This window comes from Engraulis encrasicolus, chromosome 14 (assembly GCF_034702125.1).
Source record: "Engraulis encrasicolus isolate BLACKSEA-1 chromosome 14, IST_EnEncr_1.0, whole genome shotgun sequence".
NCBI classification, from domain to species: Eukaryota; Metazoa; Chordata; class Actinopteri; order Clupeiformes; family Engraulidae; genus Engraulis; species Engraulis encrasicolus.
In genome coordinates this window covers 36,768,927-36,794,916 of record NC_085870.1, presented here as the reverse complement: position 1 = coordinate 36,794,916, position 25,990 = coordinate 36,768,927, and the positions used below count along the sequence as shown (strand labels likewise).

At 45.3% G+C, this 25,990-nt stretch overlaps 2 protein-coding genes across 2 annotated transcripts in view; both read left to right on the top strand.

Annotated features, from left to right (window-relative positions):
- The first annotated feature begins 1,728 nt into the window (after positions 1-1,728).
- Positions 1,729-18,120, top strand: bap1 (BRCA1 associated protein-1 (ubiquitin carboxy-terminal hydrolase)). Its single transcript, XM_063216506.1, has 17 exons — positions 1,729-1,904; positions 2,472-2,501; positions 2,878-2,932; positions 3,041-3,173; positions 3,706-3,825; positions 4,279-4,340; positions 4,489-4,631; positions 5,843-5,921; positions 6,158-6,290; positions 7,771-7,906; positions 8,592-8,797; positions 9,291-9,421; positions 10,731-11,266; positions 11,823-12,085; positions 12,781-12,873; positions 13,703-13,775; positions 17,233-18,120. Exons 1-17 carry the CDS (start codon positions 1,868-1,870, stop codon positions 17,364-17,366), a joined length of 2,364 nt encoding a protein of 787 aa, XP_063072576.1. The 5' UTR covers positions 1,729-1,867; the 3' UTR covers positions 17,367-18,120.
- Positions 18,121-24,678: 6,558 nt separating this feature from the next.
- bsnb (bassoon (presynaptic cytomatrix protein) b) overlaps positions 24,679-25,990 on the top strand; it is a 151,204-nt gene continuing 149,892 nt past the window's right edge. The window contains exon 1 of the mRNA XM_063216660.1: positions 24,679-24,860. Coding sequence (XP_063072730.1) covers positions 24,679-24,860 — 182 coding nt within the window. The remainder of the gene's footprint in view (positions 24,861-25,990) is intronic.

Sequence of the window (25,990 nt, the reverse complement as noted above, 5' to 3'; positions counted from 1 at the left end):
GTTTTTGGGTTCCGATGTAGCAGGGAAACAACGTGGGAACAATTTAAGTGAGACACGCAGCAGCTTTGAGCATCTGCCTGCTGCTGTTGAAACCACAGACCTGGTTAATACAGGTCTGTGGTTGAAACCAATGAAATAGTTCCAAGTAGACCTATTTTTATCCCCTCGAAACAAACAAATAACAAACAAGCAAATAAATGAATAAATAAACAAACAAACAAACACAAAAATAAGTGGCTAAAGTGTATAGTTTGGAATACATTTCACAGTTTGGAAATTAATGCAGTGTAGCCTAGCATATGGCCCAAATCTGTCAGAAATATTAACGTGTTTTCTCAGAAATAAGCCTACAATCTGATGAGTTTATTCTTTTTGACTGTAAGAATTAATGTTAATATTTAACCTGTGTATTATTAATATTAATATAATGCAAAGCCGTTGAAATGCAGCCGTTGGCCCTGTCTCCCAACTGGATATTCCATCATAAATAAGATAAGATAAGATAAGATAAGATAAGATAAAGCTTTATTGTCTGTAACACATGAAACAGAAAATCGTCTTTGGTGTGGCTACAGACATTAGACGAGACTTGACAAAACAGGACATAACAAGACAAGACAATACATGTAGGCTATGTTGAGGCTGGTCATTGTTCATGCAGCTGAGGGGATGAAGGACTCCTTATATCTGTTTTTGTGGAACACTGAAGTGTCGACCTGATGGAAGCAGTTGGAAGGAGTGATGGAGAGGGTGAGAGGGGTCCTCTGTGATCATTTCAGCTTTCCTGATCTCTGCACCAATGTACAGCTCAAATAGGAAAGTTTGAGGTGAGCCAGTGATTTTGATGGCTTGGTTCACTATACGTGAAAGTTTATTCTTTTGTCTAATGCCAATTAAGTTGTAGACCTACCAGGAGGATATATTAAAGGTAAACGTCCCTTTAATATAGCCTAATTCCTGAGTCCTGAAATATAATTCTTTTTATTATTTCAGCAGTGTCATCCCCATCCCTAATGTCCCTTACTATTCAATTGGAGACGGATCAAACTCAAACACAGAGAGAGAGAGAGAGAGAGAGAGAGAGAGAGAGAGAGAGAGAGAGAGACACAGAGAGAGAGAGAGAGAGAGAGAGAGAGAGAGAGAGAGAGAGAAATTTCACCAATAAGCCACGGTAACCTCAGCAACCATCCTTGCAAGATGAAACAGAAACAGAAGCTAGTGTATGAGAAGCTCCTGAAAGTGCACTATCAACTACCAAAATAGCCTGAATGTACACATAAATCAGACGTAGGCTAGGCCTATGTAGACAGGCACAGAAAAGTAAGTAGCCTAGGCTCGAGACTCAGAAGAGCATTAAAAAGCAAGAGGCAAGGGAGAGTGAAAGAGGTGATATTAACACTGAAATGGTACAGTTTTTTAGCTGGTAAATTACATTTGAGTCCACATCATTAGGCCTAAGTGGTAGAGGTGACAAACAAGTGTGATAGTGCAAAAATGTCAGTTCTCAGTGAAAACTTGAGATTAGTATGGTTTTGTGAAAATGGACATGTTCTTTTCTTATTGCCGTCCAGAATGAAATGGAAATGGAAATGTCCTGTGGCACAGAAAATAATGGCATGTCACAGAATATCAAAGCAGAATGGTGATTACGCCCCCTAGAGAGCAGCGAAGCAAACGCAGCCTAATTATCTCTTGGCGCATGAGGATGACGTTATCTCTGCGCGCGGCTACCATTTCTTTTGTGTTTATTTGTTAGCGTTGTCAGTTTCCCCTCACTGTAATCGGATATCCCCATTTCAGATGTATTTTGATAACATGGATTGGTGTATGACATAGCTAAGAGTCAGGCGACTCCACCCTTATCAAAATGAATAAAGGGTGGTTGGAACTTGAGAGTGACCCGGGTAAGTACAGCATACCTTACTATGACCAACATTAGCTGCACACATCAATGGCTGCAGACACAGTAATCACACAGCTAGGCCAAAGTTGTTGTGTGCCCTCCGTTACATTTTTCGTTTTTGAAAAGCAATGTACAGTGACAGTCTAAATACCATTCATCTGACGTTTCACGTTTGTGGTTTGAGCGTAGGGGAACTTGTGCTTTAACTCAATCTTTCTTCTGTGCTAAGCGGAGGCTAGCTACATCTAGCTCAGAAATAGTTGTCAGTTGAAAATGTCAGTGACTTTAAATGGTCTTGCTTTATAAATGCGTACTAACTACTACCTGTGTCCATTTTCAGTACTCTGCGTAATAACACAAGTGGAGTTGTAGCTCAGCTTATGATTAGAAATATCAAGATGTCAGATGTGTTAAAAGCACTGAAGGATTGCAGCAATGCCAGAAATCGAAGTGGCATAATGCACTAATCTACTCACTCTCCTTACTGACAGCGTGAGGCTGTGAACTTGATCGTGGGATTTGGTTTTTAAATTAATGAATTGCTAATCATATATTGTTATAATTGCAGGGTTATTTACCCTGCTGGTCGAAGACTTTGGTAAGTGTCATTCACTACATTTAAGCAGTGTATGCTTGCTTAAATGCCTTGACCTATCAAGGCATTCAAACTTCACAGTGTGAATATTACGCATGTGAGAGATGAAGCACATTGGTACTTGATCAATGAATGAATGAGTGAATGAATGAGTAAAGCACTGTGTAAATTGTGAGTGATAGATTATGGACATTCTACATGTGTGACAGATTATGGTTCTTCTTATGCACTCTGAGCTGCTGCATGGATGATGAATTGTGCTGTACAGTTAAATGTTTTGCTGTTGTTGTTTTTTTTTAATTATGTGTTTTTTTGGGCGTACTTATCTACAGTGCCTTTCACTTAAATATAATGTCTCATCACTTGCTTGCATTTACAGGGGTGAAAGGTGTTCAGGTGGAAGAGATCTACGATCTCCAGAGCAAATGCCAAAGGTATGTTGTTGTTGTCAATGATTTGGACATCTCAGTGATTTAGACATCACTACCTCACTAAGAGAGTGACCTTTGACCTCAATGTCATGTTGTTGTTGCTCCACACAGCCCTGTGTATGGCTTCATCTTCCTGTTCAAGTGGATTGAGGAGCGGCGCTCCAGGAGGAAAGTGTCCACTCTGGTGGACGAGACCTCGGTCATCGACGAGGAGATAGTCAATGACATGTTCTTTGCCCATCAGGTATGAGCTACTGTACGTTCACCAGTGACCATCTTGGGTACATGCTGATAATGGTGATGATGCAGGTGATGCATAGTCATGTTTGTGTCAGAGCAGTCATCCATAACGTTTTAATGTGAGATTGAGGTTGTGCTGTCAGACACTTAACTAACTTGATATTGCATACAACTTAGGGGTGATGATGATGATGATGATGATGGTGGTGGTGGTGGTGGTGATGGGGGAGATCATGTAGGCATAAGGGAGCAGTTGTGTTTTACGGTCAAAGAGGTTGTATTTAGCCCTTATGGTCACAGGTTTGATATCGCTAGGTAAAAATGTGGGTACAAGGTACCTCACTAATGACCTCACTCTTTCAGAAAGACATGCAATGTTGATGCTTTGGCTTTTGACATTGTTCCAGTTGGAACAAAATGCACTGCTTAGTTCTGCAGTGTACACACTGGTGATTAAACATCTTAATTTCTTACATATAGAATTGTGATTTTGCTTCATTCTTTCTAACATGGTACATTGCTTTGTTGTTGTTCAGCTTATTCCAAACTCTTGTGCGACCCACGCGTTACTGAGCGTGCTCCTGAACTGCAGTGGGGTGGAGCTGGGTATGACCCTCAGCAGGATGAAGGCCTTCACCAAAGGCTTCAGTCCAGAGGTAAGAGCCATCAACTGTGTGTGTGTGTGTGTGTGTGTGTGTGTGTGTGTGTGTGTGTGTGTGTGTGTGTGTGTGTGTGTGTGTGTGTGTGTGTGTGTGTGTGTGTGTGTGTGTGTGTGTGTGTGTGTGTGTGTGAGAGAGAGCGTGAGGGGGTCCACATGTGTGTCATTTCATGTTACGCACATGAAATGCACGCACGCACAGACAGACAGACAGACAGACAGACAGACAGACACTTTGTCGTCTGTCCCTTTATTCAGTCACCTGTGCAAATCTGTCCACACCAACTGTGATTTGATTCTTGACTGGGAATCTCAATTTTAAACAATGTAATAATGAATTTCATTCTTACTATTCACATGACAAACTGCATTATAGAAGTTTACAACAAGAAGTCTACAATAAGAACAAATGGAAAATTATTTGTTTGTTTGTTTGTTTGGTTTTTTGCAGAGTAAAGGATACGCTATTGGAAATGCACCTGAACTGGCCAGAGCTCACAACAGTCACGCAAGGTATGTGCAGCTGCATATCACTTCAATACTGTATGCATGCCTTCAGTCTGGCTTTTACGCTGTATCATCACAGCCTCAGTATTGGATGGCTGTTCATTGTGGGAGGGATGTGTGCATGATGATTGTTTACTGTCCTGTTGTAATGGAGACCGGAGCCACGGCACCTTCCGGAGAAGCAGAACGGCATCAGTGCGGTGAGGACCATGGAGGCCTTCCACTTCGTCAGCTACGTGCCCATCAAGGACAGGCTGTTTGAACTGGACGGGCTCAAAGCCTACCCCATTGACCACGGTAAGGATGCAGTTCACTCATTATCGTAAATGAGATCTGTGATGGACAAACTCAAAGCATGTTCGATTGACCACAGTAAGAATGTAGTATGCTGTCAAAGATCAGGTTTGTAATGGACAAGCTTCAAGCATAAACACTTAGGGGTTTCTTTTGCCTTAAGACATGTAAAAGTTTTTATCTTTTACCTGACATGTTTCGACGGTGTTACAACAACATCAGCTGATTTTAAAGCACGTCACTCATCAACATCACAGTGACCCTCTGATGAAGACGGAAGTAACACCGTCGAAACATGTCAGGTAAAAGATAAAAACTTTTACATGTCTTAAGGCAAAAGAAACCCCTAAGTGTTCAAGTTAAATAGTTAGACATAATGAACTTAATACATAAGCTTCAAGCATGTACCCTATTGACCATGACAAGAAAGGGTGCGGTTCATTGTCATAGATTAGATCAGTGATGAGCGCCAGCTATGTGTCCATCAAGGATAGGTTGTTCGAACTGGACGGACTCAAAGTCTACCCCACTGACCACGCTAAGGGTTGAAGTTACTGTTCAGTCGTGGCCTAATGGTTAGAGAGTTGGTTTTCTCATGGTCAGAGGGTTGCAGGTTCAAATCACTCCCTAACCAGTAACTAATATTTGAAATGACCTTTAACACGGCACCCAACACCACATTTATTCAGGGACTGTTACCCAAAACCTGTGCCTAAATAATAGCAAGTCACTTTGGATAAAAGCATTGGCTTTAATGTAATGTCAGATCAATGATGTAAACTCAAAGCTTACCCTTATGGTCACGTCAAGAAAGGATGCAAATCGTCGTCATAGATCGGATCAGAGATGGGCAGCCAGCAATGTTGCAAGGTAAACTGTTTGGGATGGACAGACTGAAAGCTATCCCACTAACCATAGTTGGAAAGGATACAGGTTGCGGTCATAGATCATAGCAGTGATGTGCTACCTAAATTACTTGGTTATACAGCTTGTAAATCACCTCCCATTCTGCTTAGTTGTTGTGCTTGTGAGATTATCTGATTTTGGCAAAATTGAAAATTTTCAGGGGAAGCATTGCTATTGGGAATGAATTGTGACTTCTAATGTCCATTTTTTCAATGATTGGTTACCACTAAGTGAATTGAAATACCGTGGGAAATGACTGAATGTCTCTTGTTACTTGTTTTGATTATTTTGTTAAAATCTTGTTTTAGGTCCTTGGGGAGAGGAAGAAGAATGGACTGACAAAGCACGGAGGGTCATCATGGAGAGGATTGGACTAGCTACTGCAGGGTAAGGATACCATGGGCTGAGTGCATGCTATTTATTTTTTATACAAGTAGAAAATGGGAGGGGGGTTTGCAAGAAATATATGGTTATTAGATTTCTCTTATTTCATTTTTCTTATTTACTTCTCTTTTCAAGAAAGGCTGAGGCTTTTCTTCTACTATCTGGCCTGCATTCCCATTCCCATATCGCATTGTGCTCATTTGGTGTGTTTATGTGTGGCCACGTGTCTTCTTCCACAGCGAGCCGTACCATGATATCCGCTTCAACCTGATGGCCGTGGTGCCTGACCGGCGCATGAAGTACGAGTCCAAGCTGGAGCTGCTGAAGCGGAACAGGCAGATGGTTCTAGAAGGCCTGCAGCAGGTCAGAAAGGTTGGCAGCCCTCCCACTCCATTCCCCTCTTCAGCTACTTATGCTGCCTGTGAATAAGTAATGTGTAATTACATTCCTGATGATGGACTGTATGTTTCGCACCATGTGCATTTGGAGCAATTTTTTTTTTTTTACAAACAAGGAAGAAACTTCAGACAAAGATGATCGCAGAGGCTAAGAAATCTAAGAAATGAATTACTTAAGTTGTGATAGGCCACCGCTCATCTGTTTAGAAGGTGCAGGATTCAGTAGAAATTTCTGTATAAAAAGAAGGCAATTTATATTTTAGTAATTAAGAAATGAATTGCTAAAATATAAATAAGAAAGCAAGAAATGTGTGGAAATGTGTCAATGTGTTTTGTAAAATCTAATAGCAGTCTACATTGGAGTCTGTTTACATTAGATGCATGAGTACAATAAGGACGCACATGACAAAAATAAACTAAGAAATACATCAATAAATACAGAAATGCATGCAAGCAAGAAATGCATGTAATTATCCATTTTAAGATGACATTAGATTTTTTTTTTTACATTAGATGATGAGTACCAGTGATGCGCGGGCTGACCCGAAAGCAGCGGGCGCTTGCAATTAACTGCGGTCGACCGCAGGCACGGGTTATGAAATATTATTTTTAATGAAATTCGGGTCGGGTGCGGTCGGTCAGGACCTTTGAAATGATGCCGAATTTTAAAGTAGGCTATAGGCTAGCCAATAGGCTATAGTTTACTTTAGCAGACAGGGACATTTTTTGCGAAATAGATCAAAGTTTATATGGCTGAATAACTACGATGGTGCCACGCGCTCTGCAGGAGACTTAAGGCTCCTGCGTCGGCCGAATATCTTCTGCGCGCAACTGGTGCAGCAGGTGCAACCATTGAGTGCATTTTGAAGAACACAGAGGGTGCTCTCTAAACAGTGCAGTGATGGATATAGCCTACATATTTTCTTATACAATTGTAATGGTTTCGCACTCATGTGTTGCTTACAGAGTTTGTTTTCATTTCCTGTGTCGTACCATGACTACCAGGCAATCCACTTGACGGCTGGCTCCGTCTGCTCACCAACCTACAGATTAATTTTCTCCATGTATCCAAACGACGATGTTACCGAAATAAACAGGTGACAGTCGGCAGTCCTCATGGTTCAAAAATCCAACATGTCCTGTTGAAATGCACAGCTGTCTTGTTCTTGACGCAAATTCCTTTTTTAAGACCTTTATTGACGTGATTGTGCTTTGCCAATGACGCTAGGGTGTTCATAAAGATGCACGGCTACTATTTTGAAAGGCGGGTCGGGAAGCGGGCCGGGTCAATATTTTTCATGAATATTTCTTGCGGGCAGGGCAAGCGGGCGGACAAGGGAAAAAAGCGGTCGGGTGTGTCTTGTTTTTTCGTCGACCCGCGCATCACTGATGAGTACAATAGAGTGGGTTCATTGATGCCACTGATTGTCCTCTTCCTCTTATGACTGTTGCAGCTAATGCGCTTATCTCAGCCGGATGCGGCCCACGACCGGAAGCCTCCGCAGGACTCGTCTCCAGAGGACACGCCCCCCACGGTGAAGAAGGAGCCCGGCACAGAGATGGGGGCCGCTCACAACACTACGCCATCAGGTACAGCACACTGCAATAGATTAGTGTAGATTCAAGTTTGTCATCATTACATAAACAAGTTTAGAACATGACCTGCATCCTTGTAAATGTTATGTTTGGAGTACCACCCTGTCAGGTGCTTATGTGGTATTCATGTGCTGTAGGAATTATGGTAAATACCAAAGGCAGATATGAAAAGCACACATGAACACTCCACCATGTGCTATTTTCCACTTGGCAACTCGTATAATATTTTGAGACACGAGGAGTTGCCCAGATGAGATGAGATTAAGCCATGTTGAAAGGGTCAAAGGTTAAGAAATGGTTATTTATTTCTCTCAATAAACAACACTATTTTTTGTAGGTAAGCATAAATATGGTGAAAGGCAGGTTAAAACTTAAATGTTGAAACACACAGGCCCATCAAATGTGAATCACAAAATGGTTGTTTGGCAGTGTCAAACACATTACACATGCACACTAACAACATCGTCAGGACAAATTTTGGCTGTGTTTTACATTACTACGACAACAAAAGGACTTGAACACGACACCCTCGTAATTTCCACAGTAGAAGGAATCATCTTTCCGATGGTACATGAATGAACCTGCATGAATCACTCTTTGCATTCCATGTCTTTAAACTATTTTCTTTTTTCTTCCTTGGTGATGTAATGTAAAGGCTCTTGTTCTGTTCTCCCACCAGATTCTCCCGAGGGTGAAGGCTGGGCTGCTCCCAGTACTCCAGGTCGTGCTCGGGGTGCAGCTGTGAAGCCCACCAGTCTTCCTGTAGGGGGTGCTGCTGCTGCTGCTGCTGCTGTTCCTCTGGCCCCTGTGGGCAGCCCCAACCCCATAGTGCAGCGCCTCCCTGCCTTCCTCGACAACCACAACTACGCCAAGTCACCCATGCAGGTCAGGGCCCAGTGGAGACGGGCATAAAGCCTCTTCTGTTCTGTTCTATTTTAGTGTAGTAACATATTGTAGTAGTGATATATTATGTTATTATTATATTATATTATATTACATTATGTGATGTTATATTACTCTATGCCAACTCACCCATGCAGGTCAAGGCAGAGTGGAGAGGGACATAAAGCCTGTTAAATTCTATTCTATTTGATTCTATGCCAACTCACCCATGTGGGTCAACTCAGAGGGTCGAGTGTAGTGACATGAGAGCCAAGTGTATGTGTAGAGTGACATCCTATTCTATGCTGTTCTATTCTTTTGTGTTTTGTTCTATTCAATGCAAAGGCTCCTATGTAGATCAAAGGGCCTATAGATGCTGGTTTCATCATCAATTAAGTAGATAAAATAAGGTTGCTCCGCAATGAAAATCTTTGAAAGTGATTGGGTTTAAACATGTGTCTCAAAAGCTGATTGGTGTAGCGATTGTGATTGACAGGAGGAGGAGGACCTTGCGGCAGGCATGAGTCGCTCGCGGGTGGGAGGGGCTTCCCAGGCCTACTCGGATGATGATGACTATGAGGATGAGGAGGAGGAGCCGGTTGCCACCACCACCACCACTTCCAGCAGGTCAGCTAGGTGTGTGCGCGCGTGTGTGTGTGCGCGCGTGTGTGTGTGCGCGCGTGCGCATGCGTGTGTGTGTCTTTGACAGACTCTGTATGTTCGAATGCTGTGTGTATGTTTCAATGTGTGTGTGTGTGTGTGTGTGTGTGTGTGTGTGTGTGTGTGTGTGTGTGTGTGTGTGTGTGTGTGTGTGTGTGTGTGTGTGTGTGTGTGTGTGTGTGTGTGTGTGTGTGTGTGTGTGTGTGTGTGTGTGTGTGTGTTAGTGTACATACACGTGAGTGTGTGTGTTCCATTTACTTCATTTCTTTCTATACCTGAAGCATCAGCTGACCGCTTTTCTTGTCTCTGCAGTTTCTTCTCCATGTCTATCTTCCTGTCTATCTTGCCAGGAGCTGTGTTTATTTTTAGACCTCAGAAGCCAGAAACAATCACAGAGCCTACAGTACAGCCTCCACTGGATCTCTCTCTCTCTTTCTATGTGACTGGACAGATTGAACATACATTTGCCAGGTCACTGATTACATAGCTGCTGAGCTGAGCTCGCCGCCTTAGTCACATTGTTTGTTTGGTTGAATTGCCAATTGTGTTGTTGCGTGCGGGAATCGTAAATGGGTTGGGTGAAAAGTGCATTCATTCAAGTCTTTCACTGCACTGTATTTACAGAGAAGTTGTCATATACTGTACATGTGATTTTTTTTTCTTTCGCTGATCGATCAGGGATTCTAAAATCAGAAGTTTGTGGGATTAGCTGCAAATTCATCCGTCAAAGCACTGTATCCGTAGAAAACTCAAAAGATCACGTACAATTTGTTCTGTATATTTTTCGGTTGAATTGGTCTTTGCCCTCAAGTCATCCATACTGTTACAAGGATGTAGGAAGCACATGTGTACACAGAGTGCAGAGCAGTTGTACAGTACATGGCCTTGATTAGGAGGAGGGTGCTGTCCATGAACAAGAGCCTCCATCTCCAGCATCCACACTGCAGGTCCATTAATTAGTATTTCAACAAAAGGAGAGCAGTACTTTACTGTACGAAGATAGTGCTTGATCATATGCTTTTGTTACATTTGTTTATGTGTGTGTGTGTGTGTGTATGTGTGTGTGTTTGTGGCTGTGGCTCTGTGTGTGTGTGGCTCTGTGTGTGTGTCTGTGTGTGTGTCTGTGTGTGTGTGTGTGTGTCTCTGCCTGCCTGCCAGCCAACCTGCCTGTACTGGTGTACTCATGCCTGCCTTCTCCGCTGTTCCTCGCCCCCTCCCCCACCTTTATGTCTTCAAGTAACCCAAGCATCTCTTCCTGTCTGTCTCTCCATGTCAGGTTCCGGCGTAAGGCTGGCCTACGCTCGCGCGGCGGCAGTGGCACTCGGTCGGGAGGAGGAGGAGGCGGGGGAGGGGCAGTGGAGCTGAGCGTCCTGGCCGAGAAGCTGAAAAAGGAGGCGCAACGTAAGGACTCCTCGTCAAGCGGAGCCGCAGGGGGAGCCACAGCGTCGGGGACCAGCGGTGGCACCCCGGTGACGGTACGGACGGCGGAGGGCGGGCGCGTGAGCGTGACGGCGGCCGGGTCCCAGCCCTCGCCCACGCCGAGCAACGAGAGCACGGACACGGCCTCCGAGATCGGCAGCGCCTTCAACTCTCCGCTGCGCTCGCCGGCGCGCTCCCAGGCGGCCACCAGGCCCTCCAGCCCCGTGGCGGCCCAGGTGACGCGCGCCCTCTTTGGGGACGAGGAGGCGGCCGCCCTGCTGCTGCGGCTCGACGCCCGGCACAACCGCGCCGTCCGCGAGCTGGGAGCCAACGTCAGCACGTCGCTCTTACAGCTGCAGGAGGACGGGGTCATCTACGCACTACCTGCTGCAGGTAACACACACACACACACACACACACACACACACACACACACACACACACACACACACACACACACACACACACACACACACACACACAAATATAAATCTACACACACATACAAATATACATGCATACACACATTCCCTCAACCCCTTTTTACTGCAGCTGCAAGACCACGGGGTCATCTATTCTACGCACTACCTGCTGCAGGTAATACATAGCCTGACAGGCCAGCACCTTCCTACTGCAGCTGCAAGACAACAAGGCCATTTACACACTGCCTGCTCCAGGCGAGGGTGGCACACACACACACACACACACACACACACACACACACACACACACACACACACACACACACACACACACACACACACACACACACACACACACACACACACACACCCTGGTTCAGCGGGGTTTTTTTTGGTTCAGGCTGAAAGAAATCACTATAAATATTCAGAATCCGTACGATATTGCCATGTAAGTTGGCTACCTGCCCTTTACCCCCACCTTTGCCAATTGCATCCATGGTCACGATGGCTTGCTGCCTGTCTCCTAGACGCGTGTGCAGAGGGCCCCAAGCGAGCAGGAGCAGGAGCAGCAGGAGGAGCAGCGGAGAAGGGGCTGGAGAACAGCTCAGCCCCATCTCAAGAGGAGGCCAAGGAAGGGAAGGAGGGAACGTCAGTGGAGGTGAAGAAAGAAGTGAAGAAAGAGGAGGAGGAGGAGGTGGAGGGTGCGGAGGCAGCAGATGTGAAGCCAAGCAAAGACTCTCTGGCCTCCCCAGAGAACAGCAAGCCTGCGGGGGAAAAGTACTCTCCTAAAGTAAGTAGTGGAGGAGCTTAGCTGACCTGACCACGCCTTGCAGCTCGCCGGCTTCCTGAAGAGTCGTGGTCCATTTCAATATGCAGACTTGCGTCCTCCACTTGTACTTGTGGCCTCGTACCAGGAAGTAATACGGCGTGACGATGTCACCGACAATAGCATTGTATTTCAATATCTCTCAAAAGCTCAATTAATTTTAATGTCATTTTCTCATTTGCCAAGTGGAGGGTGAATGAAGAATAGTCCCCCAAAAACTGTTGTGGCTAGACTGACAGCGGGGAAACTTAATTGTTTTGTCCACGGAGGCGGGCGTCAGCCAAACATGAGGCCTCAAGCACAAGTGGAGGAAGGGTGTCCGCATATTGGAATGCACCCTCTGTCTTCAATCACCACCATCAGTGTTTTATACACTGCACTAAGAACATTACAGTGTCATGTATTATGGATTAATCAACATGGATGACATTATAACTTCAAATGTTTCAAGAGTTCAATGTATGTATGAAGCGTTACAGTGCATTGGTTTTGGATAAATGACAAAACTGCTTTCTGTCTCTAGGTGGCCTTTTCGCTGTGTTACGTTATTCGCATTGCACTTGTCTTAGTTGTTTTTGTTAAATTTCAGAATATGAGGGTATTAATGTATATTGGTTTAGTTGTCTGAGCGTGTCCTGTCATCCTGGCTTGTTCAACAGGAGCTGCTGGCCCTGCTGAAGTATGTGGAGGCAGAGATCGGTAACTATGAGCAGTGTCTACGCGAAGAGGTGGAGAAGAGGAAGAAATACAAGGCAAGACCAGACGTGTGTGTGTGTGTGTGTGCGCGTGCGTGTGTGTGCGCGTGCGTGTGTGTGCGAGTGCGTGTGTGTGCATTTGTTCATATGTGTGTGCGTTTGTTCATGTGCGTGTGTGTGTTTGTTCATGTGCGTGTGTGCGTTTGTTCATGTGCCTGTGCATTTGTTTGTGTGCGTATGTATGTTCCTTTGTTCATGTGCGTGTGTTTGTTTGTTCATGTGCTTGTGTGTGTTCGTTTGTTCATGTGCACGTGTTCGTTTGTTCAGGGGAGTGTGTGTGTGCTTGCGAATGAGCGAAAAAGAGGTCGAAGGAGTTTAGGGAGAGGCGGTTGTAAGGATGCCTTCTTGCCTTTTATAAAAAAAAGTAGACAGTCTATGTGGAGTGGGCCAAGTACTGAAGTGCCGTAGGAACTCCTCTCTGGAGTATACTCATCTCATCACCGCAAGCCTCCTTCTGAAGTGCCTACAGCTATCCCATCTTATCTGGATATCCTACAGCTGGCACTCCCTTCCCCTAACACACTCTCTAACATTCTTTCTTTCTCGCTGTCTCTCTCTCTCTCTCTCTCTCCATTCCCTTAACACTCTCTCTAACACCCTCGAATCGTTTCAAATCTGGCCTCTCATCTCTCAAGCCTACCCAATCTCTCTCTTCCTCTTTTTTTCCCCCTCATCCTGCCTTCATTGGCCTATAAAGTAAAACCTTAAAAGGAAGCCAAAGAATGTGATGCGCGACCGAAGATACTGTGTTGAGAGAACTGAAACTGATATTCTCTCTCTCTCTCTCTCTCTCTCTCTCTCTCTCTCTCTCTCTCTCTCTCCTCAGATTGATGACCAGCGGCGGACACACAACTATGACGAGTTCATCTGCACCTTCATCACCATGCTGGCACAGGAGGGTACGTCTGCCACACCACACCACACCTCTTCACCCCGTCATCACACATCTACTACCCCCATCACCATCTCCATCACTTCTACTACCCCCATCATCATCTCCATCACCTCTACTACCCCCATCACCATCCTCTCATCACACCTCTACTACCCCCATCACCATCTCCATCACCTCTACTACCCCCATCACCATCTCCATCACCTCTACTACCCCCATCACCATCTCCATCACCTCTACTACCCCCATCACCATCTCCATCACTTCTACTACCCCATCACCATCTCCATCACCTCTACTACCCCCATCACCATCTCCATCACCTCTACTACCCCCATCACCATCTCCATCACCTCTACTACCCCCATCACCATCTCAATCACCTCTACTACCCCCATCACCATCTTTATCACCTCCATCACCATCCGTACCTCCATTACCATCTCTACATTTTGTCACCACCACCGACTTTGATATATGGACAGCGAACGTTCGATTCAAAAGGGAAGCACCGGCCAGGGGCGGGACACGAGACACTTTTTGGGCGGAACAAGGAAGTAGACAGCCATTTCCCATTCATCTCTACGGGAGACTTGAAACAATGTATATTCTTTAAAATTCTTGTCGAGTCTACTCTGTTTCGTTCAAACCGTAGTTTCCTGACCATTTCGCACAATCTTTTTTTTCGGGCTGACCGTTTAGAGAGCTATTACATTGATTCAATGACCAAGTTGATTGACAGAATTGCAACGAGGGTTGTCAGCCTATCGGTGCTTATTTTTAGCGTTGCTAAAGTACGTTTCCGGAACTTTGGGTTTAAGTATTGTCGCAGATCAATTGCAGAGGTTTCAAGACTGTTGAATGGAGTTCTATAGAAGCCCACTGTCCATACTGTATATCTAGGTCAGTGGTCACCACCCTCTCCCCTCTCTCCCATCACCACCTCTCCACCCCCTCCACCCTCTCCACACCTCATCACCATCAGAGAGTGTAGAGAGAGAGAGGTTCCATTGGCTCATTGTTTCCGGGTTCTATAATTGCAAGGGGAGGGGGGGGAAATCCAGCTTTAGGCAGACTTAGGCAGACCTAAGGACTGTTCTATTCAATGCTAGGAGTATTATGACACGCCCCTTTAGGCAGACCGGAACCTGGTCATGTTAGGTGCCCATAGCAACCTATTACATTGGCATATCTCTATATACTTAAAGAATCTCTGTCACCATCTCTATATCACCTCTCCACCTCCATCACCTGCTCTCCACCTCTCTCCCTTCTATCTCTTTCTATGCTACCAGCACCCCTCTCCCCCATCATTATCCTTCTCTATTCTTATCACTGCTCTCCTCCCTGAGACCAGACTGTGTGTTCACCCGCTCATACTCACCCCATCATCACCCCTCTCCACCCTATAATCAGCACAGTGTTTGTGCCACCACACCTACAGGTCCAAGTCTCGACCATATGATATGATATTATATGAGCCTGTGCTTGCACCCACACATCTCCACCCTACCGAACGCCATCCTTCTCCCCCTTTCTGTGTACCCCGGCCCCTTTTTAATACCTTTTAACCGGTCCTTTCTCATGCCATACAGAGTCTTGTGTGCCTCCGCTACCCATCTCCACCCTGTAATCAGCCTGTGTGCCATGTCTCCTCTCCACCCCATCATCATCGCTGTGTGCCACCATCCTTCTCCTCTATTTCCATGCAGTGTTCCCCCTACCCACATCTCTCCGCCCCTCTCTGCCCCTATCATTACGGTCCAGCTGTGCTGGGTCAATGTTGTCGGACTCTCCCCCCGCCCCCTTTATCTCTTGCCCTCTCCCATCACCCCCCCCCCCCCCTCCCTCCTCCTCCTCCTCCTCCTCATGGCTCGTGCTTTCCCTTCTCGGACTTCCCCGTTTATCAGCCCCCTTCCCAGTGGCGGAACAATTGCACATGGGACCCAAGGGCAAAACAGTGATGGGGGGGGCCCTCCATATGGTCGGCCATGGTCACAATAGGGGCCCCTACCACCAATACAATGGGGCCCTGGGCCCAGAGGCAAATGCTCCACTTGTCCCCCCTAAAGTTCCGCCCCTGCCCCTTCCCTCTCTCCCTGCCTCATGGCTTCCCCTCTCCTGTCCTCTGTGTGCGATGGGGTTTTTATGAGCGGCCTAATCTCCCTGTGCCGGGCCTCCCTCCGCTCCCCTACTGAGCAAGACCCCCACAGCACTGTAGAGCAGATTAGAGCCAGAAATCTGTTCCTTCCTCTCCTCTCTCGCCCTCTTCTTCTCCTCTTCCCTCACCATTTCATTGCTCTCTCTCTTGCCCTCTCTCCATGTTGTTCACACCCACTCTCTTTCTCCCTCTCTCACAGACACTGTCACACTCTTTCCCCCATGCTTCCCTCTGTCATCTCCCCCCTCTGTCTCTCTTTCTCGTTCTCTCTCTCTCTCTCTCTCTCTCTCTCTCTCTCTCTCTCTCTCTCTCTCTCTCTCTCTCTCTCTCTCTCTCTCTCTCTCTCTCTCTCTCTCTCTCTCTGCTTGCTACCCTCTCTCTCCTCTCTTGCACAAACAGTCTGACACACTTATTACAGTACTCTCTCTCTTTCACTTTTACTTTCAAACCTTCTTAGTCACGCCAACCCTCCATGCCCCCTCTCTCTGTGTCTGTCTGTCTGTCTGTCTGTCTGTCTGTCTGTCTCTCTCTCTCTCTCTCTCTCTCTCTCTCTCTCTCTCTCTCTCTCTCTCTCTCTCTCTCTCTCTCTCTCTCTCTCTCTCTCTCTCTCTCTCTCTCTCTTCATGTCACCTTCTGTGTCACTGTTTAGTCAGATCTCTCTCTCACACACATATTTCCCTTTCCTTGTTGCATGTGGGGTTTCCTCCTCCCAAATTCTAAGCTTGCAGTGGCGTCTCAGATCAAGCTGCCATCATATAATGCTCTCACCACTAACCCATAAATTCTCTTCTTTGTAACGGCTAGTTATGCTCCCTGATTTAGTCAAGTTATGCTACTTGTCTCTCAATGCCAGTAAAAGCTTTCCGTAATAGGCTGTATATTAGTAACTGTGAAATACATGTGTCATATCAGTTGCAACTTCTGAATTGAGGATTGATTTATCCCTATTGGACATACAACATTCAAGTTGAGGGAAAGCTGGCTTTAGTACTGGCTGAAGTAAAATGTTCATCCTCCTCCTACTGATGTTATGAAAGTCATTAGTCATCATTAGTCTCATTTGCCTTTATAGCAACACTGGCACATCACAGCAGTTCACACAATGAAATTCAAATTATGCATTAGACACACACACACACACACACACACAGACACACACACAGACACACACACAGACACACACACAGACACACACACAGACACACACAGACACACACACACACACACACACAGACACAGACACACACCTGAGTGGGCAGAAGGTGTTTGTTTGCTGACTGTCTTCTGTGTCTCTGTGCAGGCATGCTGGCCAACCTGGTGGAGCAGAACATCTCTGTTCGCCGGCGGCAGGGAGTGAGCATTGGCCGACTCCACAAACAGAGGAAACCGGACCGCAGGAAACGATCACGACCGTACAAAGCCAAGCGCCAGTGAAAGAAGAACAGCATTCTGGCGGGACTGTAGATGGGCACCCCTTACAGATATCTCTTTGAAACATGGACCACGTGATTCAACAGTCACAGAACCTGCAAGCAGTTTAACTAGAACTGCCTGCTGGCTCAACCCAACTATGTTTGGCTTTAGAGCAAAAACCAACAACAGAACTTTTAGGAGGGATCCTACTAAATACTTTTTTATTAATGAACTGTTATATGACTAAATCTGTGAATGATATAAAGGACCACCATCCGTTTAAGGCAATATTGCAGCATTTCTGGAAATAATCTCATTTTATACCTCCCCTGGAGTTAAATAATTGAGTTGTCTTGTGTCTCCCGTACTTCCCGCCGTTCTCTTAGTCTGGCGATGTTACCTCTAGTTCCAAGCTAGCCATCATCTTTGAATGTTACCAGCTATGACTTCATTATATATGCTAGGTTGCAGGTAGAAATTGCACTCGCAGGCTCGCAGGTAGAATTTGCGCTGAATGGCTGGAAGTACAGGAGAGAGATACAGCTCAATCACTAAACTCCAGGGAAGGTGTAAAATCAGCCCTTTCCCTAAGTGATGCGATATCACTTTAAGCAGTGGGACATGCAGACTGATATTTACCTACCCATTTTTTATTGTACATGCAGGTGTCTGCACCTGTCTGCAGTACATACAGGTGTCTGTATCGTGACAGGTGTTCATACTGCATGACCTGTCTGTGCCATTCAGGGCTGCGTTTCTCAAAAACTCCTAAGTAGTACTTAAGCCTAAGTAGTACATAAGTATGAGGTGCCGCCTAGGCAATATATCACATCGCCAAAAGTTAATACATAAAATAACTGTATTGGCCTACGTACAATGTTTTGTTCTGGTACATGCAAATAAAATGCTTGCGCAAAGTGCATGTGCAAGGTTAAAAAAAGGGTATTTATAAACTTTTAGTGATGTTGTGAGACCTATTTCTGGTATATTGCCCAGGCAGCACCTCATACTTAAGTACTACTTAGGCGTAGGTACTACTTATGAGTTTTTGGGAAACGTAGCCCAGGTCGGTGCAACCATGGAGGGCAGACATACAAACTCTCAAATGGCCACCTTATCAGACAGCATGTTAATATCTTCTCTTTTTTACAAGTAATAACCATAAGACTGACAAAGGGTTGCATTTCATATTGTTCAGCATCACTGCAAAGACTGTACTGTATGCCTGGCTGGAACAACCAGTCTGGCTAGGTGCCCATCCCCCCCCAAAAAATCAACTTCAGAGCCAATGAGAATGCATGTTGCTTCTGAAGTAACGAATCACGGACTCTAATGCAAAGAAATGCCAATGAACATATTCTGCTTTTTTACGATATTGATGATGTTGAGCTGTGCTGATTTTTTTCCAGGCAGAATGTGTTACTGTAGTGAGTGAATGTTGTGATATGGAGATGCTCCTCCATGCTGTTTTTTCTTTTGTTTCTGTTTTCTTTTTTGTATGGAAAGAGGTAGGTATAATATTGAAGTCATGACCTTTTGAAGCATGTGTACTATCAGTGTTTTCTTACAAGCCACAATATTTTCTTCCTCTTGCTCTCATCATTTTGTTCCTGGGTGTGTGGATGGCTGAGAATGGTGTGCGCGCGCGCGTGTGTGTGTGTGTGTGTGCGTGCGTGCGTGCGTGCGTGCGTGCGTTTGTTGGTGTGTCTGGTGAAACAAGGCTTCTGTACATATGTATTTGTATGTTGGCTCCATACGGTTTCTTGTGTTGGGGCTGTCTCTTGGAGAAATTGTGTTGTAACAAAGTAATAAAAATGTAAGTATTGAAAGGATTCATTTTCTTTCTCCTTTGACAATGAAACACTTTATAGACTCCTACCGTACAAACACTAACTTGGGGCATATATACTAGTCTGTACTCCAAAATTCACCTTCAGCTAAATCTAGCTAAAACTGAATTCCTGGTGGTCCCATCAAAAGATTCATGCTGCCATGATATCCAACTCAATATGGTCTCAGTCACTGTCACCCCAAATAAGGTTGCAAGTAACCTGGGTGTCATGATTGATGACCATTTATCGTTCTCTGATCACATTGCCTCGGTTGCCCGGTCATGCCACTTCACTGTTCAATATACAGAAGATCAGACTGGACCTCACCCAATATGCCACTCTGCTTCTAATATAGGTCATGGTCATCTCATGCAACTCCCTCTTGACTGTTGGTCCAGCTTGTGCAATAAGACCATTGCAAATGGTCCAGAATGCAGCGGCGGCGCGTCTGGTGTTGACCCAATCCAAAAGGGCGCATGTCACCACACTTTTTGGTAACCTGCATTGGCTACCGATGTCCACTTCAAATTCTTCCAAGGGCCGTAAAAGTCCTCCGAGGGCTGCACTATGAACAGAAACCAGGATCTCCCCCTAAACCTTTGCCTATTTTGAAGGCAGGTACCTTTAAAACAGACCCCACCTTTTCTATGTCCCCTGAATATATTTCATGTGAAGCTGCACAACATTAATCATATCGGGCGGTGGATAAAACCGCCTCAAGGGCCGCAAACAGCCCTCGAGACATAGGTTCCCCACCCCTGCCCTAGCTAGTAGCACCCCCTTTGCAGTGGATAGAGCTACCATGTGCTTCAGTCTCATATGCTAAGTTTGGCTTGGTGACCAGAGATTTCAGCAGTCAGAGGAATCCAATCCATGAGATGTCATGAAAAGGAATCAGATGCAGTAGCAAAGACACTCCACTAGGTGGAGAAGTGCATCTGAAATACAGTAGATGGCCTTAGATAAGGGAAACACTACTGGCCAGCAAACTAGGCATTAAACTAGGTATAAACTAGGTTCTAAGGATGCAATGTTCTGTGTGACGGACTTAACACAATCCAAATGTACTGTTAAGCAAAGAAATTTCATTACTTATGTGGAAGAGTGTAGGCCTATGGCTTTTATAATTAGGATCCTTCTGGAAGCAGGTTTAGTCCCTCACCTGTGTGGGTTAACTGGGAATAGGGTGTAAAACACCTAGAAGCAAAGCCCTATGCAGCTTGCCTTGCTGCCGGAGGAGTCACATCATGACACAACAAATAACCCTGTATTGTACATACAGTAAATGAAGCACAAATACGTTACTAGAAATACCTTGTGATGACCTGCTTCAAGTTCTCAATTCACACAAAAACACAAACTGATTAGAGAAAGAACACTTGGCCAGAAACCCAGGAATGACCAGGCTTTGGACCAGTGTGGAGAGAACCAATAACGTGGAAGTGTCCATACTGCAGTGAGATGCTTACTTGGGACCCTCCGCCATCTGTCATTTAGAGGATTTTCCTTCAGCTCAACACCACAACAGACTCAGACAATCTTTAAATCGGACTTTCACTTTCTCAGTCATACTGACATGCAACACATGCCTGACTTGAATGTGGATTATGTCACAGAGTAGTATGTACTATGCAGAATTCCACTTTGTTTAAAGTCTTCTATTGCCCGCCCGATTGAAAGTGGAATTGTATAGTTTGAACTACATGAAGGAAGCCTGCACCTCTGGTCTCAGGATGGTTATATCGCATGTAGTCCAGCAAAGTGAATTCAGAACAGACTTTCACAAGTTGAAAAACTGAAAAACATACTGAAAAAAATGGAAACATTATTATTATTATTATTAATATTATAGGTTGAAAAATGTCTTGGTGCTCCTTTAAAGAGAAGAATGCAGGGGCAGCCATAGAATGTGGGAAACACAGAGCTGCATTATGCATTCCACAGTGCCAATGACAAAGCCGTCCCTTAACGTCCTCATGTGCACAGCGCAGCAGCGCACTCCACAAAACTGCTGAACACAAACACTAGAATGGAGTGGCCCGGCCCAAGCTCCACAAAACAGCTTTGTCCCCCAAGAGGCAACAAGCTTGTGGCCAAGACTGATATCCTGGCAACACACTGTTTAAATGCCAAACAGCACAGGGATAAATGGCACATTTGTTGGGTGGCCTCCCTCTTTCTTTCCTCCCTCTCTCTCTTTCTCTCTCTATCTCTCTCTCTCTCTCTCTCTCTCTCTCTCTCTCTCTCTCTCTCTCTCTCTCTCGCTCTCTTTCGCTCTCTCTCTCTCTCTCTCTCTCTCTCTCTCTCTCTCTCTCTCTCTCTCTCTCTCTCTCTCTCTCTCTCTCTCTCTGCTGCCAGTGAATGAGTGAAGTGGCCTGCTGCAAAGCTGGACGGCTGGGGAGATGAGATGAGCATGAGTACAGACACTATCCTCAACACTGAGCTGAGCTGGTCTGGCCTGGGCTTGACTTTGACTCTGTATGTCTGTCTGTCTGTCTGTCTGAGCTGACTTGATTTGTTTGTCTGTCAGTCTGTGGGAGAAATGTCAAATGAAGGGGAAAATCCCTCCACAGCAGCTGAAACTGCCATTGACTTCTTGACTGATTTTATTTGCATGTAATATCTAACATGCATTTAATGTAATATGCATTAATAAAATATCAATATGTTTGGATATGCAGAAGGGTGCTCTGCTGCTTGTGAGTGGATATGGGAGCAGTTTATTAGTATACTCTCATCCCGCAATTTAACGATTGACCTGGTCTGGATTAGGAGCATGCGATATTCATAGATATTCTATTCCATTCTATTCTATATTAACATGTTTCTGCTGTGGAAATGCCCTTGCCGTTGCGTGCCAAAGGCTTCTGTTAAAGATTTCAAGTATTAATGATGTCTTCCAGTCTTGCTACTCTCGAGGAGGCTATGTGTTCGGACCATGTGATGAGTTGGGCTTGGCCTGGATTGATTTGTTATCTCTCTTCTGATGAAATATCCATCATGTTGACCATTAAGTTAGAGCCTGAGGCCATAGACTGCTGTTGGAGCAGATGTTCTCTCATGCAGCCATAGATGCTGCGTTGTATTTGTCCTCTACTTATTCCACTGCCCTCTTGATAGATGCATTGATAATGTTTTCTACCTTTAAAGATTGTTATTTCCATTTTGGCTTGCCTTGGAGCTGCTGCTGCTGGAGGAGATATATTTAGTGAAATATTACTTACTCTGCAGTACACTTTTACTACCATCATTTGACTGTGTATTAATTTCATCTTGCCTACAGACCTTGAATTGTCTTGCCTTATCGGTACTTGTGTGTTCTCTTGTCCTGGTTCCAGAGCCCCATTGATTGCGCCCAGTGTCGGGAGAAAATGGACGGACGCTCTAGTCATCTCCCTGATGTAATTTCCTTCTTGGGTTTTTTTTGTTTTGCGGCAGCCCTCTGCAGCATCTCATTTTACTGCTACCGATTTTCTATCCCTAGTCTTTTTGTTCATTCAAGTCTGACATTGATGGGTTTTAGTCACTGAGAGCTGCCAGATTTCTTGGGGATTTAGGGGTGGGGAAGACGAAGAAAAAAAAGCCGCTTCGCTTGATACGAACCACCCACTTGCCCTAAGCTAGAAGGTGAAGTGAGAAATAAAATGGCTGCTTTCCCAGACATGAATTAAGTTTAGTCATGGGACTACTTCTTTCTGTCAGTGCATATCTTCATTGGCATTCTCTTCTGGGCCAATCCCAGGCTAAGTCCTTGTCTTTGAGGAACTGACCCGGTGAGTTGTACTCTGTGATATTAGACTTAGGCTTTTTTAAAAATCCTGGGTATTTTTATTGTCAATCAACAATACACCAGCAGTGCATATGTCATGTATTGGCCGTTATATGCCACATAATAATAATAATTAGGGCAGTCATTGGTAAGCGGTTAGAGCATCAGACTTGTAGCCCAAAGGTTGCTGGTTCGACTCCCGACCCGCTAGGTTGGTGGGGTGAGTAATCAACCAGTGCTCTCCCCCATCCTCCTCCATGACTGAGGTACCCTGAGCATGGTACCGTCCCGCCGCACTGCTCCCTTGGGGCGCCATTGAGGGCTGCCTCCTTACACGGGTGAGGCATGAATGCAATTTCATTGTGTGCAGTGTTCACTTGTGTGTTGTGCTGTGTCACAATGACAATGGGAGTTGGACTTTCCCAATGGGCTTTCACATAATGATGATGATGATGATGATGATAGTGATGATGATGATGATGATAATAATAATGCAAACTCATAGTGTTTATACCACTTCCTAGAAACTAGACTACACTTATCCATTCAACATCGTATTCCCACTCATCATGAACTTCTACAGCATACTTTATATTCCAAAAACATATCCAGCGAAAAAAGGTTGGTTGCTAATCAAATTACACCACGCCCTTCACCAACATCTGGTCAGGCTTCTTGATTCAATGAATATCAATGTTTTTATCGGTTTCTTGTGCTATTTCTTTCAGTTAGGCCTCAATGTTTGACTAAGCAAAATAAAGTTACTTAAAACCTTTAAAAGTTTCTTCGTGACCTTGAGGGTCTGTCTCCTGTTCCTTGCAGGTTATAGAAGAAAACGCCCTGGCACCACAACAAACGCTCTGCAGCACCACTCACTCTCCATTTCTAATAAGGAAGCCAGCGGCTGAAACAAGTGCACATTAACTTCAAAGTGCTCTCCTCCTGCAGCCCAAGCTGTTTCAGGAGAATCTTAATGATGGCTAGTCTCTCGAGTGGATCACTGCGTCGGGTTTAGCGCACACATACAAACTAGTCTGCTGCGGTACTTCTCAGGCTGATAGTCACGTTGTTGTAGGCCTATGTGGGCCATATGAAAACTGAACACCTTGTTTCTGGTTAAGCTATTGTATAGGAACTCAGATTCCCACGCTGCTTAAACAGACACTTGATGATGACATAGGTTTGTTTATAGAGCTCACCCGCCACACCGCATTCGCTTTTCCGAGGCAGGTCTTAGGTGAGCGTTGCGCACTGGACAAGTGGAAGAGGCAATTAACTTAAGTTGAGAAAAGTCAATGGGATTAGAATCACTGACCTGCCTTCCTTTTACCAGGTTGCTGGTCATGGTAGATGAACCACACGTATAGGCATAGTCTCTATCACATTAAGCTTTGGGACACATTATGCCTGCCTCACACCAAACCCATCAGTTTTTGATCCACACCCGTGACCAGCCCACTCCTAATAAAACCAGAGAAACCGAGAGATCTGGGACACAAGCGCGCACTCGACACCCCCTCCCCTCCCCCTCCCTCTCTTGCTCTCCTTTCGAGTCAGCGCGCGTGCTCTATCGGCCTTCCCACCGTCGCGCGTGCGTGTTCCGTGCAGGATGCTGGATTGTAAGCGATGATGGCGGAAGAGGAGCTACGTTGAGTTCTTTGACTTTTTATTATTACAACACGAAACTCCTCGGTAAATATCGTCTCTGCCCTCCGTTTCGCATCCCGCAATCATGGGGAACGAAGGAAGCACGGAAGGAGAGGGCGGCCAGCCGGGGCAACCTGGTTCCGCTGCTCCTACAGCGGGGGCTCCGGGTTCTATTTCAGCACCGGCGGGGGCTGGACAGCTCATCAAGCCGAGCAATGGTGCGCCAGTCGGTGGCACCGGTGGCGGACCCGGCCCGGGGATTAACAGGTATTCTAGGGCGGTTCTTTGCAATTCGCTGAATAAAAATGGCATTTATTGAAGCGCACCCTCGACAGAAAGAGTAAACTACACACGCTGTAGCCTGCTAGCTATTCGTAGGCTTTAATTGGTTGCCTATGGTCAAAAAGACCAACTGTTGGCGTTCCATTTATTTTTGTCGAAAGCTGAAATGACCTTACATGTATTTGGCAAGGCTGCATGCAGTCTACTGTCGTTATTAAAGCAGGAAAAGTATTGGTGTAAGTTGACATATTAGCATAGCAAATTATCTGCTAGTCTTCTGTATTCAGACTTTAGCCAGGAGTATGGACATGACCATCAGGCTAAAGCTAATAGCAGAGGACAAGCAAAATAATACACTACACTACACACCAACCGATCACATCACAATAATAAAAGAGGTAGGATACTCACTCAACTGTGAGTGAGAGCTGCCATGAAGGCACTCGTTCCACCTCGTCATGGACTGGAGATGCCTTTCAGAGAGTTTGTCATGTCAGGTTGCTCCTTATTTACCATGTTAGTGGTCAGGAGGGAAACTGATCATTGTGAATAGGCTATCTAAAAAAAGTTGAATCCTCATTTCGTTTTGGCTGCTTCCAGCTTGCTGCTGTCGCTTAGATGACTGGTTGACCACCGTAGGCTATTCCAACAACAGCATCCACGTCTGTACAATTCTCACGAAATGTGGAAATATGTGAAAATGTTCATTGACGGTTGTCAAACGGCTGTGTAGAGCGCAGCAACATACAGCAATCATGTAGCCATTTAAAAGCAATAGACTCGCAATGGCAGGAATTCGAAGCTCCTGATTGATATAGGGGCGTGTTTAAAGATGGATACAAATAGTAATTTGTAGCCTAGGCTATGTTGATTCATTCATGTGGTCTTTTGTAGCCTAATGTCTACGACGCCGTGGTCTTATGCGATATCTTAACATGAAACGGCGCTTTATCGAGAAAACTACTCCGTTGTGAATGGGAGTGTTGCACAAATGGAGCATCAGCTAGTCGCCACACCTTTCCGAATGGTCGATGTTATTGGTTGTGCATTCAGGACTGGCTCGCGATGCTGATCCGCGCAGAGATGCATCGGTTAAAAAAAGCCTTTATGACACA